General features: G+C 53.2%; 1 protein-coding gene across 2 annotated transcripts in view; it reads right to left on the bottom strand.

The window, feature by feature from the left end:
- Positions 1-127: 127 nt before the first annotated feature.
- Positions 128-12,620, bottom strand: part of ESRRB (estrogen related receptor beta) — a 94,973-nt gene continuing 82,480 nt past the window's right edge. The window contains exons 7-8 of one of the 2 annotated variants that reach the window (XM_008058147.1): positions 7,007-7,276; positions 128-399 (exon numbers count right to left, since the gene is read on the bottom strand). In XM_008058147.1, the coding sequence (XP_008056338.1) occupies positions 155-399; positions 7,007-7,276 (515 nt within the window). In that variant the 3' untranslated portion in view covers positions 128-154. The remainder of the gene's footprint in view (positions 400-7,006; positions 7,277-12,620) is intronic. The other variant, XM_008058148.1, reaches the window with a different exon arrangement.

The raw sequence follows: 12,620 nt of genomic DNA, 5'->3' as shown, positions 1-12,620 counted from the left end.
GGGCCCGCCGCTCCAGAAGTCTGCATGGCCGGAGGGCAGGAGGCCAGAAGCCCTTCCTCGGCATCAGCTCAGAGCCTCAATACAGGGTTTGGAGGCGCGGCTGGTGGGTCCGCAGGCGTCCGTTGATGGTGGGCGCGGGTCCGCCTGCCGGCTGTCAGACCTTGGCCTCCAGCATCTCCAGGAAGAGTTTGTGCATGGGCACCTTGCCCTGCAGCTTGACGCTGTAGAAGTGCTGCACCGCCTTGGCGGCCGTCTGTCGCAGCAGGGGCAGCGTCAGCAGCAGCTTGCCGGTCCTCCGCGGCTCCTCGTGGCGCTGGCTCAGCTCGTAGTCCTGCAGCGCCTCGTGCAGCAGGTCCTGCAGCTTCTGGACGGCCTCCAGGTCCTCGATGTACATGGAATCTGCAGGCACAAGGGCGGGCGTTAGCAGGCCAGCGAGGGGGCTGCCTGGCGGTGGCAGGGCCATCCAGGGATCCAGTCAGGGCTGCCTGCAAAACCTTCACTTCATCACCGCTGTAATCCCAGTGCTTTGGGAGGCTGAGGCAAGAAGATCACTTGAGGCCAGGAGTTCAAGTCCAGCCTGGGCAACAGAGCGAGACCCTGTCTCTACAAAAAAATATAAAAAATTAGCTGGAGGTTGTGGTGCACTCCTATAGTCCCAGCTACTCTGGAAACTGAGGCAGAAGGATCACCTGTGCCCAGGAAGTTGAGGGTGCAGTGAGCTATGATCACGCCACTGCACTTTAGCCTGGGCGACAGAGTGAGATCCTGCTTAAAAATAAAACAAACAAAAAAGACCCCTCACTTCACAGAGAGGCAGACCAAGGCTCAGAGAGGTCAAGCGGCCAGTCTGAGGTCACAGACACTGACAACAGCACTGCAGGCTCAGACCCAGGGAGAGATGACATCTCTGGAGGACATTTCTCAAGAGGCCACCAGGAGGTGACAGCAGACAGCTCAGAGGGCTTGAACCAGGGCAGACCTGTTGGGTGTCTTGAAGTGCCAGGAACCAGACTGGCGGAGTGGGAATCCTGTGTCCGTCACTTGCTCACTGTGTGGCGTTAGGCAAGTTGTCTCACTTCTATGTGCCTCATTTTCCTCACTTGTGAAATGGGATAATAGTCATACCTACCTCAAGGGTTTAAGGAGTGAACACAGGTCAAGGGTTTAGAACAACACTTGTCACAGTGAGGCCCCAGGTGGCGGCAATCTTCCCCTCCTCACCACCACTGCTATCCTGATCACTGTCATTATGACATGGCTATTACACGACTGCTACTATGACATGGCTATTATTACCACGTTACTATTACTCTGGCATTACTATTGCTATTACCCCCCCCCCCCCCCCCCCCCCCCCCCCCCACTGCTGCTGCTACCAGGCACCAGCTCAAGTCTTCAGGGCAAAACCTAGCCTCACAATTCTGGAACAGAACACAGATTATAGGCACTTAGAGAGGCTGAGCTCGGAGTCTGGGTGCCCTGGTCTGTCTGGTGAGAGGCATGGAGCACAGTGATGGAGAGAGCTATTACAAGTCCTCTAAAGTCTTGGGGAGAGCTTTGAATTTAGGCCATGAACCCCAATCCAGCAGCATGGGGTGGTGTGTGCCGATGGTCAGGCTGCGGGGTGGGGAGAGGGCATGGTCTGGTCAAGGCACGCACGCCACCGGCCCTTGTAAGCACCTAGTGAATGTCAGCTAGTGTCACCATGATTGCGGGGGACCCAGGCTGGGGCAAGGACCCCTCCTTGCAGAGCTAGGGCGATACTGTCCCATGCCCGGGACTCTTCCACACTTTTCCTCTCCTGCCAGCAAGGCAGAGCGTCCCTCCTGGCCACGGGAGGCAGAGAGCAGTTCCCCTCCTGGACTGGGCCACTCACAGAGTGTGTACTTGAAACAGCTGGGCCTGGTCACCCAGTCTTTCTGACACTGACCCCTGCCTGCTCCCCCTCCCACCCTCTCCACCTCCCCCCACTCTCCCCAAGGAGGTCAAAATTGGCAGCAGCCTTCAATCAAAAGCGAAATAAAATAACACTGCAAGATTAATTTCTTCACAATCCATCAGTGGGTCTGTATCGATGGCATTGATAAACTGTTAATTACAAAATCAATGGCTATGAATTTTTTCCTGTGTCAGGGAGTCCTGGGGATGGCTGGAATGTGGGTGACAGTGGCCGGTGGACTTCCAGGGGACCGTGGGATGGGGTCACAGTTGGCCTCTGATGTGCCTCACCCTTCTGCCTAGTGTCAGGCCCCAAGCCCACACCTTGGGCCGTGGCGACCACGGCAGCTCTTGGGGCTGCCCCAGGACTCCCTCGGTGGTCTCCTGGCCTGTCCCTCCTCCAGCCAACACACTCACTCCAATGCCTGGTGATTTTCCTCCCTCGGGGCTGGGACAGGTTACGCCCTCCCCCTTCCTGCCTGGCTCCCTATACGGAGCCCACTACCCTCCAATCCCTGTATAGCCCTCAGGTTTCTAGTCCAGTCCTCAGCGGCTTTTCTAGCCTTGCCCTCAAACTGGCCTGCTCTGCCTGGAGCTGAGTACACCCCTATAAATGCTTACTCTCCCTCTTCCAATCCCACTGAATCGCCCCCTGCTTGAAGACCTAGCTGAGATTCTGCAGCCCCAAACAGTCGTTTTTCCTTCCTTGAGCCCTTTACAGGAAACTCCCTCAGGCCATGGGTCACAGCTCTCTTTCTGGTCATGTCCAACTTCAAGTTTTCCATCTGTTTGTTTTTGAGTTGGGGTCTCACTCTGTTGCCCAGACTGGAGTGCAATGGCATGATCATGGCTTGCCACAGCCTCAACCTCTTCGGCTCAGGTGATCCTCCCACCACAGTCTTCTGAGTGGCTGGGAAATCAGGTGTGCGCCACCAGACCTGGTTAATTTTTGTATTTTTTGTAGAGAACAGGTCTTGCTGTGTTGCCTAGGCTGGTCTAGAACCCCTGGGCTCAGACCGCCTTCCACCTCGGCCTCCCAAAGTGCTGGGGTTACAGGCATGAGCCACCACGACCAGCCCGCGTTCATGTTGTATCTCTCCCAGGGACTGGGATTACACCCAACCAGATCTTCATCCCTAGGCCACTCAACAATTTTATTTTCCTTAGGGTTCATTGCTGAAGAGCCAAACAGAAACACACCAAGCTGGGAGGTGTCTGTGCCAGGCACAGTGCCCCGGGTCTTTGTGTGTCACTGCACATTTTTCTCACAATGAGCTGTTAGACTCTGTATTTTACAGATGAGGAAACAGGCTCAGAGAGGTTAGGTTAACTTGCTTGACACTTAGCAAGTAGGTAGCAGAGGCAGGATTAGAACCCAGGTCTCACTGACATTGAAGTACATGCACTTTGCAGAACTTCTGAAGTACCGTGCTGCTCTGCTGGGCACAGTGGCTCATGCCTGTGGTCCCAGCTACCCAGGAGGCTGAGATAGGAGCATCGCTTGTGGCATTGCCTGGGCAGTATATCAAGACCCTGTCTCTACCAAGAAATCGAAATAAAATAATAAACCTGTGTTGCTTCAAGTGTGGAACACAGACTGGTTCCCGCCTGCCCTGGTGGTTATGGGGCTGTAAGAAGACAATGAGAGTGTTTAGAAACTGCACAGCAAAGTGACAGATGATTTGTACTTAGGTTTGTTGTCCTACTTTAAAAACTGGGCTTGTGCTTTGCACATCTGGTTTTTTTGCTTCATTTTTCTAGTAGTTCATTTGTGTTGTATTTTACAAAATGATCAGTCTGTAATGGATCGAGGAACTTAAATGAAAAACTAGTCTTTCCTCACAGGCGCTTGGAAAAGAACTGCGGCAAGCCATCACCTTCAAGACACAAACAGAAAAGCATGCGTTCTGAGCAGTTGCTTGTGCCTTGCGCTTCAGTCGGTAGCTCTAGGAAGGACCACCCCCCCATCTTCCCCCACTTTCCCCCACCCCCAGGCTCAGCAAGGCCTGAGGTTCTCTGGAACAGGCAGTGTGTGGCCTCTCCTGGAGGTCAGCCAGGGCCTGGCACACACAAGCTCCTGCTCCACCTCGAGCCTCTCAGACTGGGCATCCAATGCAGGACAGCCTCAGAGGCCACTCGATCCATGGGACCCAGTGTGCACCCAGGAAAAGCGTGATGCCAACAGAGGTTCCTGATGGGGTCACGTCACCAACCACCGTGGGGTCTCAGGTGCTGTGTGTGTGCCCATGAGTGTGCATGTGTGTGGGTGTGTGCAGGCATGGGTGTGCGTACATGTGTGTGCGTGTTGGTCCATGTGAGATCAAGGCAAGAGCAGCTCAAAGTTTTGGGCTGGTGCTGGGGACAAGAGGGAGGAGACAGAGGCGTGGCCTCCTTCCTTCTCACAGGGCTTGGTTGAGCCCGGAGAGCTCAGGACGGAGCCCGACCTCCATGGTGGCTATTCCTCCCTCCCTGCCTTTAAACAGACATTTTCTCCGCGTTCATGGCCTTTGCTCTCCGCCACTGGAGAACTCCAGACTCCCTGCAAAAGCTGAGATGGTGACTTCCTCTGAACAAGCAAAGCCTGGGGTAACGCCATCCTGTATGACACACCATGATGGAGACGTGTTACTGTGCATTTTCAAAACCCACAGAACAGCACAACATCAAGCACCAACCCCAACGGTGAGTGCGGGCTTTAGTTAATAATAACGTATCACTAACACTCACTATCCACAACACTCGCCACACTAATGCAAGATGTTAATGAGAGATGTTCATAAGAGACCAGCTTGGGCGACATAGCAAGACCTCATCTCTACAAAAATAAAAGACTAGCAGGGCATGGGGGCATGTGCCTGTAGTACCGACTACTCGGCAGGCTGAGTTGGAAGGATTGCTTGAGCCCAGAAGGTCGAGGCTGCAGTGAGCCGTGATCATGCCACTGTACCCAGTGAGCCTGGGTGACAAAGTGAGACCCTGAATTAAAAAAGGGGGGTGGGGGAAGGGATTTGAACTTAAAAGAACCGCTTCCTTCTCAGTGTTAGGTCAGGGTCCCAAGAGGTGGGGCCTGAGATTGAGGTTTAGGTGCAGGGATCTGTGGAAGGGAGGAGAGGAAGCACAGGGCAGGAGTAAGCCAGGCAAGGATGGGCCTGAGCTCCAGCCCAGCCCCACACAGAACTCTGGCCCAGCCTCTGGTCCCCTGGTGAATCTGCCAACAGTCCACGGTGTCAAGGAAGGGGATACAACCCTCTGGGTAAGGCAACAGTGTGGGGTGGGGGGTGAGTCTGGGGAAGAGGGGAGCTACGAGCTGTTGGCAGCTGGGGGATGGGTGCTGTAACCCGGTAAAAGTGCCTGAGTGGGGCATCAAGCAGGTGCTGTGAAGGCATATGCTTGGGTGAACAAATGTCCTGGGTTGTCAGGGACTGAGGGGTTTCCTGGGATGTGGGAGTCGCAGTAAAAGCTAGACAGGGTTGAGCAAACCAGTCAGTGGCCCTGTGCATCCTGTCTCCCTCTGGGGATCCCCACCCCATGCAAAGAACTTCGTTTCCTCTAACGTGAATAATAATTACAATAATTCATATTTATTGACTATTTCCTCTAGGCCAGGCCAGGCTCTAGGCTAAGGACTTTATCTTTGGTCAATCTTTAATACTCACAAAAGTGCTTGGAAGAGATGCTCAGACGATCCCCACTAAACGCACATGAATGCTGAGTTGCCCAAGGTCACACTGCTAGTAAGTGCCAGAGCTAGGATTTGAACTTGGGTCCTCCTGACCCAGACCTGAGTGTTAACCCTGCCACTGGCTGCTCTGGGACAGGATTGTGTGTAAGATTTCTGCCGTCTACTCTCTGTAGGGCAGGGACCCCGTGCTCCTCCCCCACCTCCCACATACCCAGCACTGTTCCTACATAGCAGGAAGCTCTCCAAGTGTAGACGCTGGTTACATTCCAGTTCATTCACTGGCCCAATGCCAAGCCCCTCTTCCTAGATGATCTAGCCAGAAGCTGGTGGATGCTACAGAAATGGAGTGAGTCATGTTTTTTCAACACCAGGCTAAGCCAATCAGCTGGGAAGGTTTTATTCTCCTGTGATCGGACAATTTGATTGAATGATTCCGGGACTGGGTATAAGCTCAGGTGGATTTTGGAATCAACTGACTTTGGCTTGGCTCCTAACTCTGGTACTTTTTAACCGTGTGACCCTGGACAATTCTATCTATCTTTCCAGATCTCGGTTTCCACATTTGTAATATGGGGTTACAGTAGTAAAAACTTTGCTCTTGGGATGTTTGTAAAAATCAAATAAATTCATAGCTAATTTAAGAAGTTGAGTCTAGGTACGGTGGCTCATGCCTGTAATCCCAGCACTTTGGGAGGCCGAAATGGGGAGGACTGCTTGAGTGCAAGACTTTGAGACCAGCCTGGACAACAAAACAAGAGCCTGTCTCTGCAAAAAATAAAAAATAAAAAAATTAGCCAGGCATGGGGGCACACACCTGTTGTCTTACCTACTTGGGAGGCTCATGTGGGAGGATTGCTTGAGCCTAGGTGTCTGAGACTGCAGTGAGCAATGATGGCACCACTGCACTTTAGCCTGGGTGACAGAGCAAGGCCTTGTCTCAAAGTAAAATAAAATATAAAAAAAATAAAATAAGCAAGTTGAGCCCTCATTATATACTAGGCATGTTGTCAGTATAATATAATTCTGTACAAATCAACCCCTTCAGTGGTCTTATAAAGGGACTGTTCATTATCCCCCTTTTACTGACAAAGAAACTGAGGCACAGAGTGAAGTTGATTGGCTAAGCAGAAGTAGGGCTTGTCACTTAGCACCCTGGCTCCAGAACGTGTGTTCTCAACCGGTGTGTAGGCTGGATGTCAGGGGTCAGGAAATTCTTCACCGACGCTGGGCCCCAGCACAGTCTCCCCAATGGCCAGCCACCCCCACACGGTCTCCCATCAGTCATCTCCACCCCCCGCAGCTGGCCCTGCCCACAGGCCCTGGAGCCACACCCGCCAGGCTCCCACTGCCCGCAGCCGCCCCCTGCAGGCTCCACGCCACCCTTACCGGAGTTGGCCAGGGCCAGGGCCTTGAGCGTCACGAACTCCTCCTTCTCCACCTTGAGCTTCTTGTAGCGGCGGACGAGCTGCAGGATGGCGCGGTAGAGCTCCAGCAGCCCCGCCAGGCGGGAGTGCTCCTCGTCCATGATGTAGTCCTCAGCGTACACCAGCTTGTCGTCGTAGGGCAGCGAGCGATACACGATGCCCAGGATGAGGATCTCCATCCAGGCGCTCTGCAGTAGGCTCATCTGGTCCCCCAGTGAGAGGTTCGAGAAGCCTGCGGGAACAGGGATGCGGGGGCAGCCGCCAGTCAGGGACCAGTCCAGGGGCCTCCCTGGGCCTCCCTGGAGGCCGGGGTTGGGGGAGGTGACATGACCGTGTCCCTGGCACCCCCGGGGCCTGCCTGGCGGCCCTCCCTAGGAAGCTGCTAGACTCACTGCCCGCTTGGTGAATGAGTCAGACACGGAATTCATGGAAAAACCTTATGTAACAGGAGCTCGGTCAATGTTGACGGTTGCTAATATCATGATTACTGGTAGCTCTCTGGTATTTCCCAAATGTCTGTAGAGGCTTGTTGATTAATTCAACGCATTTGTAGTTTAAGGAGTTATTGAATTTGTAGCAGAATCAGGGCTTCTTCCACACTGGGGAGTTTCTGGGACCCTCTCAAACAAGGGAGGCTTCGGTGTTTTAAAATGACACCTGATCCTTGACGCAGTTTCAGTTGCACGGAGACCCACCAGCCCCACCAGGAATAAGGGTGCAGCTGTCAAAGCCACAAGGGAAGGCATCAGTGGCCACAGCCTGGGGCTGCTGAGAGATCAAGGACCCAGGGGCAAGGGCACCATCTCCCAGGCAGCCTGGGCACGGGGGTCAGAGCCCTGCTGCCCGGACCATCACTCTTCACCTGACGATGGCCTGGCGGTCCTGTTCTGGGAGCCTGGAATCCCTGGTCTCCCCCTCCCTGCTAGCGAGGAGGCTGACTCCACAGTGAAAGAAGGTTGGACACAGAGAAGGCTCCGGAACTGTGACACTGTCTTGTCCAAGGTGCTCCTGAGACTGCCGAGCTTGTATCCAGACTTCCTGTTACCAGCTGAAGGGTGACCCTGTGAGAGCCATGCAGTTCTCCAAACCTCAACCTCCTCATCTATGAAATGGGTATAACTGTAGGGCCTGCTTCGGAGTGTAGCTGGGAGGTCTAAATGAGACAATGATTCTAAAATAAAGTATTTAGTAAACTCGTGTTATCACTACTGAGATGAAACCTTCACCTGCAAAACAAGGGTAGTACACTGGAATTGCATTATACAAGCATGTAAAGCAAACAAAGTAAATGAACAACCTGATTTATGAGAGAGAGAGAGGAGAGAAACAGAGGAGAGAAACAGAGGAGAGACAGAGAGAGAGAAGGAGAGAGGAGGGAGAGACAGAGACAGAGAGAAAGAGAAGGGGAGAGAGAATTCAGAGAGAGAGAGACAGAGAGGGAGAGGAGAGGAAGAGAGAGAGGAAAGAGAGAACAGAAGGAAAGTGAAGACAGACAGAAGAGAGACAGAGGAAAGACAGAGAGAGAGAGAGAAAAGAGGAGAGAGAAGAGAGAAAGGGCAGAGAAAAAGAGAGAAGAGAGACAGAGAGAGAGAGGGAGACAGAAAGGACCGAGAGGCAGAGAGAGGAGAGAGAGACAAAAGTGACAGGAGAGATAGGGAAGGAGAGAGACAGAGAGCCAGAAAGAAAGGGGAGAGAGAGAGGGAAGACAGTAGGGGAGGTGAGCAAGCTGACTGATTCACACTGAACACAAGGCAGGAACTCAATGGGAGACCAGTGCCGGCTCCCAACACAGACTCGCTGGATTCACTAAGGAAGAACATCCACACAGCTGTCTGCACCGTGCACTGGGGCAGCTGGGATGAGCCTTCTCAGGAGTCACTGCGCCTCTGGCGGGCATTGTATTTCCTCTGCCACCCTAGGCCATGCCCTGCCCGGAAGCCGTGCCCGATGTAGGGTGCTGGGAACAGGAAAGAAGATGCATGAAGAGTGCCCGCACTTCGTTCAGCCCAGCGTGGCACACCTTCGCCAGGGTGCTGTGACAGTGGTGGCTGTTTCTTTCTTCTTGGCCTCACCCTGTGGGGCTTGACTGGAGGCCTGGGTGGTCCTCAGCTCCGAGCCCGGCCCTCTCTCTGGATCTCGTGGTCTGCACCACTCCATCGGCTGTCCCCTGGCCTTGAATGCCCACTCCCTCGTGGTCTTCTGCCTGGTGCGTGGCTGTTCAACTTTAGGGGGCACTCCTGGGGCAGAGGTCCCCCAGGCGGCAGGTCGCCCTCACCTGAGTTCTATCATCACAGTTCCCAGCCCAAGCTGTGCACCCTGGGCTTGGATCACCACCCGGCAGGTGGGATTCATGGATGATCAAGAGAGCAGGGGCGATTGTCGAGCCACATGGGGGAGCTCTGACTGGTGCAACTTCCCAGGGGAGGCCGCCAGAGGGGTCAGGTGTGTGTGTGGCATCCGGACCCCTGCATGGGAGAGGGCGTGTGGCTGCCAGCGGTAGCCGGAGAGCTGGGAGGTAATACAAGATAGATAGAAATGGACATCCAATTTCCCTTATCAGGTCCTGAGTAGGAGAGAGGCCCTGGGCAACATTAATTAACAGATACCAATCAGCCACACAGGAGAGAGTGGGGGGTGCTGGACAGCACCGGGCGGGGGTCTGAAAGCAGAAAGACTGGGAGGGAGGTGGAGGTGGAGGGCAGGGGAGACATTAACAGACAACCGAGTTGGAAGGGGGCAGAGAGGGAAGGAGAGGTCAGGATTGGGCTTTGAGGCCAGCCGTGCAGCACGGCCATTGGAAGGATGCTCCTAGCTCCCGCCCATTGGGACGTGCAACAAGCAGTCCTGAGCACCTACTAAGGGCCAGGCCTGCACAGGGCACTGGGGACCGAAGGGTGGGCTCCCACCAGACCTGCTCCTGCCTTCAAGGCTCACAGTGAAGGGGAACACACGTAAGTCAGCTGAACCAGAAGAAGAGCTGGAGAATGAAGGGTCTGAGGATACACAGCAGAGGACATGGCTTTGTGGGGGGTGGAGGGAATTGCTGAACTCTGGAGGGTGGCGAGGGAATCTCTGAGAGGCACACACCCGGTGCGCCTGGATGAATGCAGAGGAGAGGATGGCATGCACGTGACCTCCCCACCCCCAGCTGGCAGGACATGTGCCCAGGCTCTTGGTGAGACCCTCCGAGCTCTGGACATAAGCTCTAGTGCAACTGCCTGTCTGGGAGGAGGTAGGGTCAGGCTTGCCCTTTGGTGGTGGGAGGGAGGGGTCCGTGGCATGGAGGGTTTGTACTACCCTCAGAATCCGTCCCCACACCTCCCTGGTGGGCTGGTTTGAGTCCTGGACTTGGCCCCTGGCCGCTCTCTTCCTCCTTGTGTCTCCAAAAGCCCTGCAAACAGCCTTGAAAATCTAGCCAGACACTCCCATGCCCTGAACAGCACACATAGGTGGCTTCATGCTGTGCAAGGAGGGGGGATATATCTGACCATTGTTTGTCTGTTTTTCAGAGACAAGGTCTTACTGTGTCACCCGGGCTGGATTGCAGTGGCACGATCATGGCTCACTAAAGCCTCTAACTTCTGGGCTCAAGTGATCCTCCTACCTCAGCCTCCTTAGCAGCTAGAACTACAGGCAAGCACCACTACACCCAGCTGACTTTTTTATTTTTCGTGGAGATAGGGTCTTGCTATGTTGCCCAGGTTGATATCTCTTAAATTTAAAATCGTTCAAATCTTTTCTAATATTTGAAAAAAGAAACACTAGAAGGAAAAATGAGTAAGAAAAACAGTTCCCTCCAGGAGACAGAAGAGGGAGGGGACAGGGATGGAGGTGAGACATCTGTGCATACATTTTGGTCTAGTTTCAGCATTTGAACCCTGTTGGTGTTTAAGATGTTCAAAAACAAAATAGATTATATAGTTAAAACAAAAGACATCCTCCCTTCAACCTAGCAATTCCTCACTGCCAAGAATTCTTCCTAGAAAGAAAAACATGCATAAAGGCACAAAACAAATGTGCAAGGGTGTTCCTTAGATCACTGTTAGAAAGGACTCAAGCCGGGCTCGGTGGCTCAGCCTGTAATCCCGAGCCTTTGGGAGGCCGAGGTGAGTGGATTGCCTGAGCCCGCGGGTTCGAGGCCCACCCGGGCAACTTGGCGAGACCTCATCTCTACAATAAATCAAAAAATCAGCCAGGCGTGGTAGGGCGCGCCTGTAGTTCCAGCTACTTGGAAGGCTGGAAGGATCGCCGGAGCCTAGCAGGTCGAGGCTGCAGTAGGCAGGAGCGTGCCACTGCCCTCCAGCCTGGGTGACAGAGTGAGACTCCAACTCAAAAAAAAAAAAAGAAATGACTCAAAGCAGCAAACAGCCTGAATATAACTAATACAGTACATATATTCCATATATTCTGGGGGTGGGGGATTGTTTTTTGTTGTTATTGTTGATGTTGTTGTTTTGAGTCAGGGTCTCACCCTGTCAGCCAGAGTGCAATAGTGGTTTGGCATGATCATGGCTCATGCCATGGGACTACAGGTGTGTGTTACCACGCCTGGCTAATTTTTTGTATTTTTTGTAGAGAAGAGGTCTCATGATGCTGCCCAGGCTGGTCTTGAACTCCTGGGCTCAAGCAATCTGCCTGCCTTAGTCTCCCAAAGTGTTGGGATTACAGGCATGAGCCATAGCAGCCGACCGTAATACATATATTCTATAAATGTAATTTTCAGTTCAGCAAATAGCACATTAGAAGCTTCTAGAAAGAATGAGGCAGAACTCTGTGTGGATGTGGAAAGATACCCAAGGATACCAGAGCCGGACTGTCTGTCAGATTCCTAGCACTGCTACTCACTAACTGGGACTATGAGCAACTCTACCTTTCGGTGTCTCAGTTTCCTCATCTGTAAACTTGGAATACTAGTAACACTTCCCTCATGGGGTGTGTGAAAACTGACGACGTAGAACACTCACAGCCTTGCTCAGCCCAGATCAGTGCTACTATTTTATATACTTAAACTGAACAATCGGGTGTAAAGCAGAGGACCCTTGGCAGGGAAGAACACCCCCCTATACAGCCCCACCCCCACACAGTGGTTGCTCATGCCCAGGAAATTCCCAGAAGGAAGCACGGGATGAGGGATTTGGAACTCTTGCCTTTTTAGGCAGGGTCTGGCTCTGTCTCCCAGGCTGGCGCTATCATAACTCACTGCAGCCTCTAACTCCTGGACTCCATCGATTCTCCCACCTCAACCTCTGAGTACCTGGGACTACAGGTGCAGCACCACACCTGACTAACTAAAAGCAAACTTGGTGGGGGGGGGGTCCTTACTATGTTGCCCAGGGTGGTCTCGAACTCCTGGCCTCAAGTAAGCCTTCCATCTCAACCCCTCAAAGTGCTTGGATTACAGGCGTGAGCTTCCAAGACTCAGTCAGACTGGGAACTCTTAATTTCCAACCATCTCTCACGTCTGGTATCTTTACTAGAAGCACAGATTGTTTTATTTAAAACCCAAACAAAAGCCAGGCTCGGTGGCTCAGCCTGTAATCCCGTGCCTTTGGGAGGCTGAGGTGAGTGGATTACCT

The sequence above is a fragment of the Carlito syrichta genome, unplaced genomic scaffold (genome assembly GCF_000164805.1).
Source record: "Carlito syrichta isolate Samal-C Ts95f unplaced genomic scaffold, Tarsius_syrichta-2.0.1 Scaffold303228, whole genome shotgun sequence".
Taxonomy (NCBI): Eukaryota; Metazoa; Chordata; class Mammalia; order Primates; family Tarsiidae; genus Carlito; species Carlito syrichta.
This window is presented reverse-complemented; position numbering and strand designations above follow the sequence as displayed.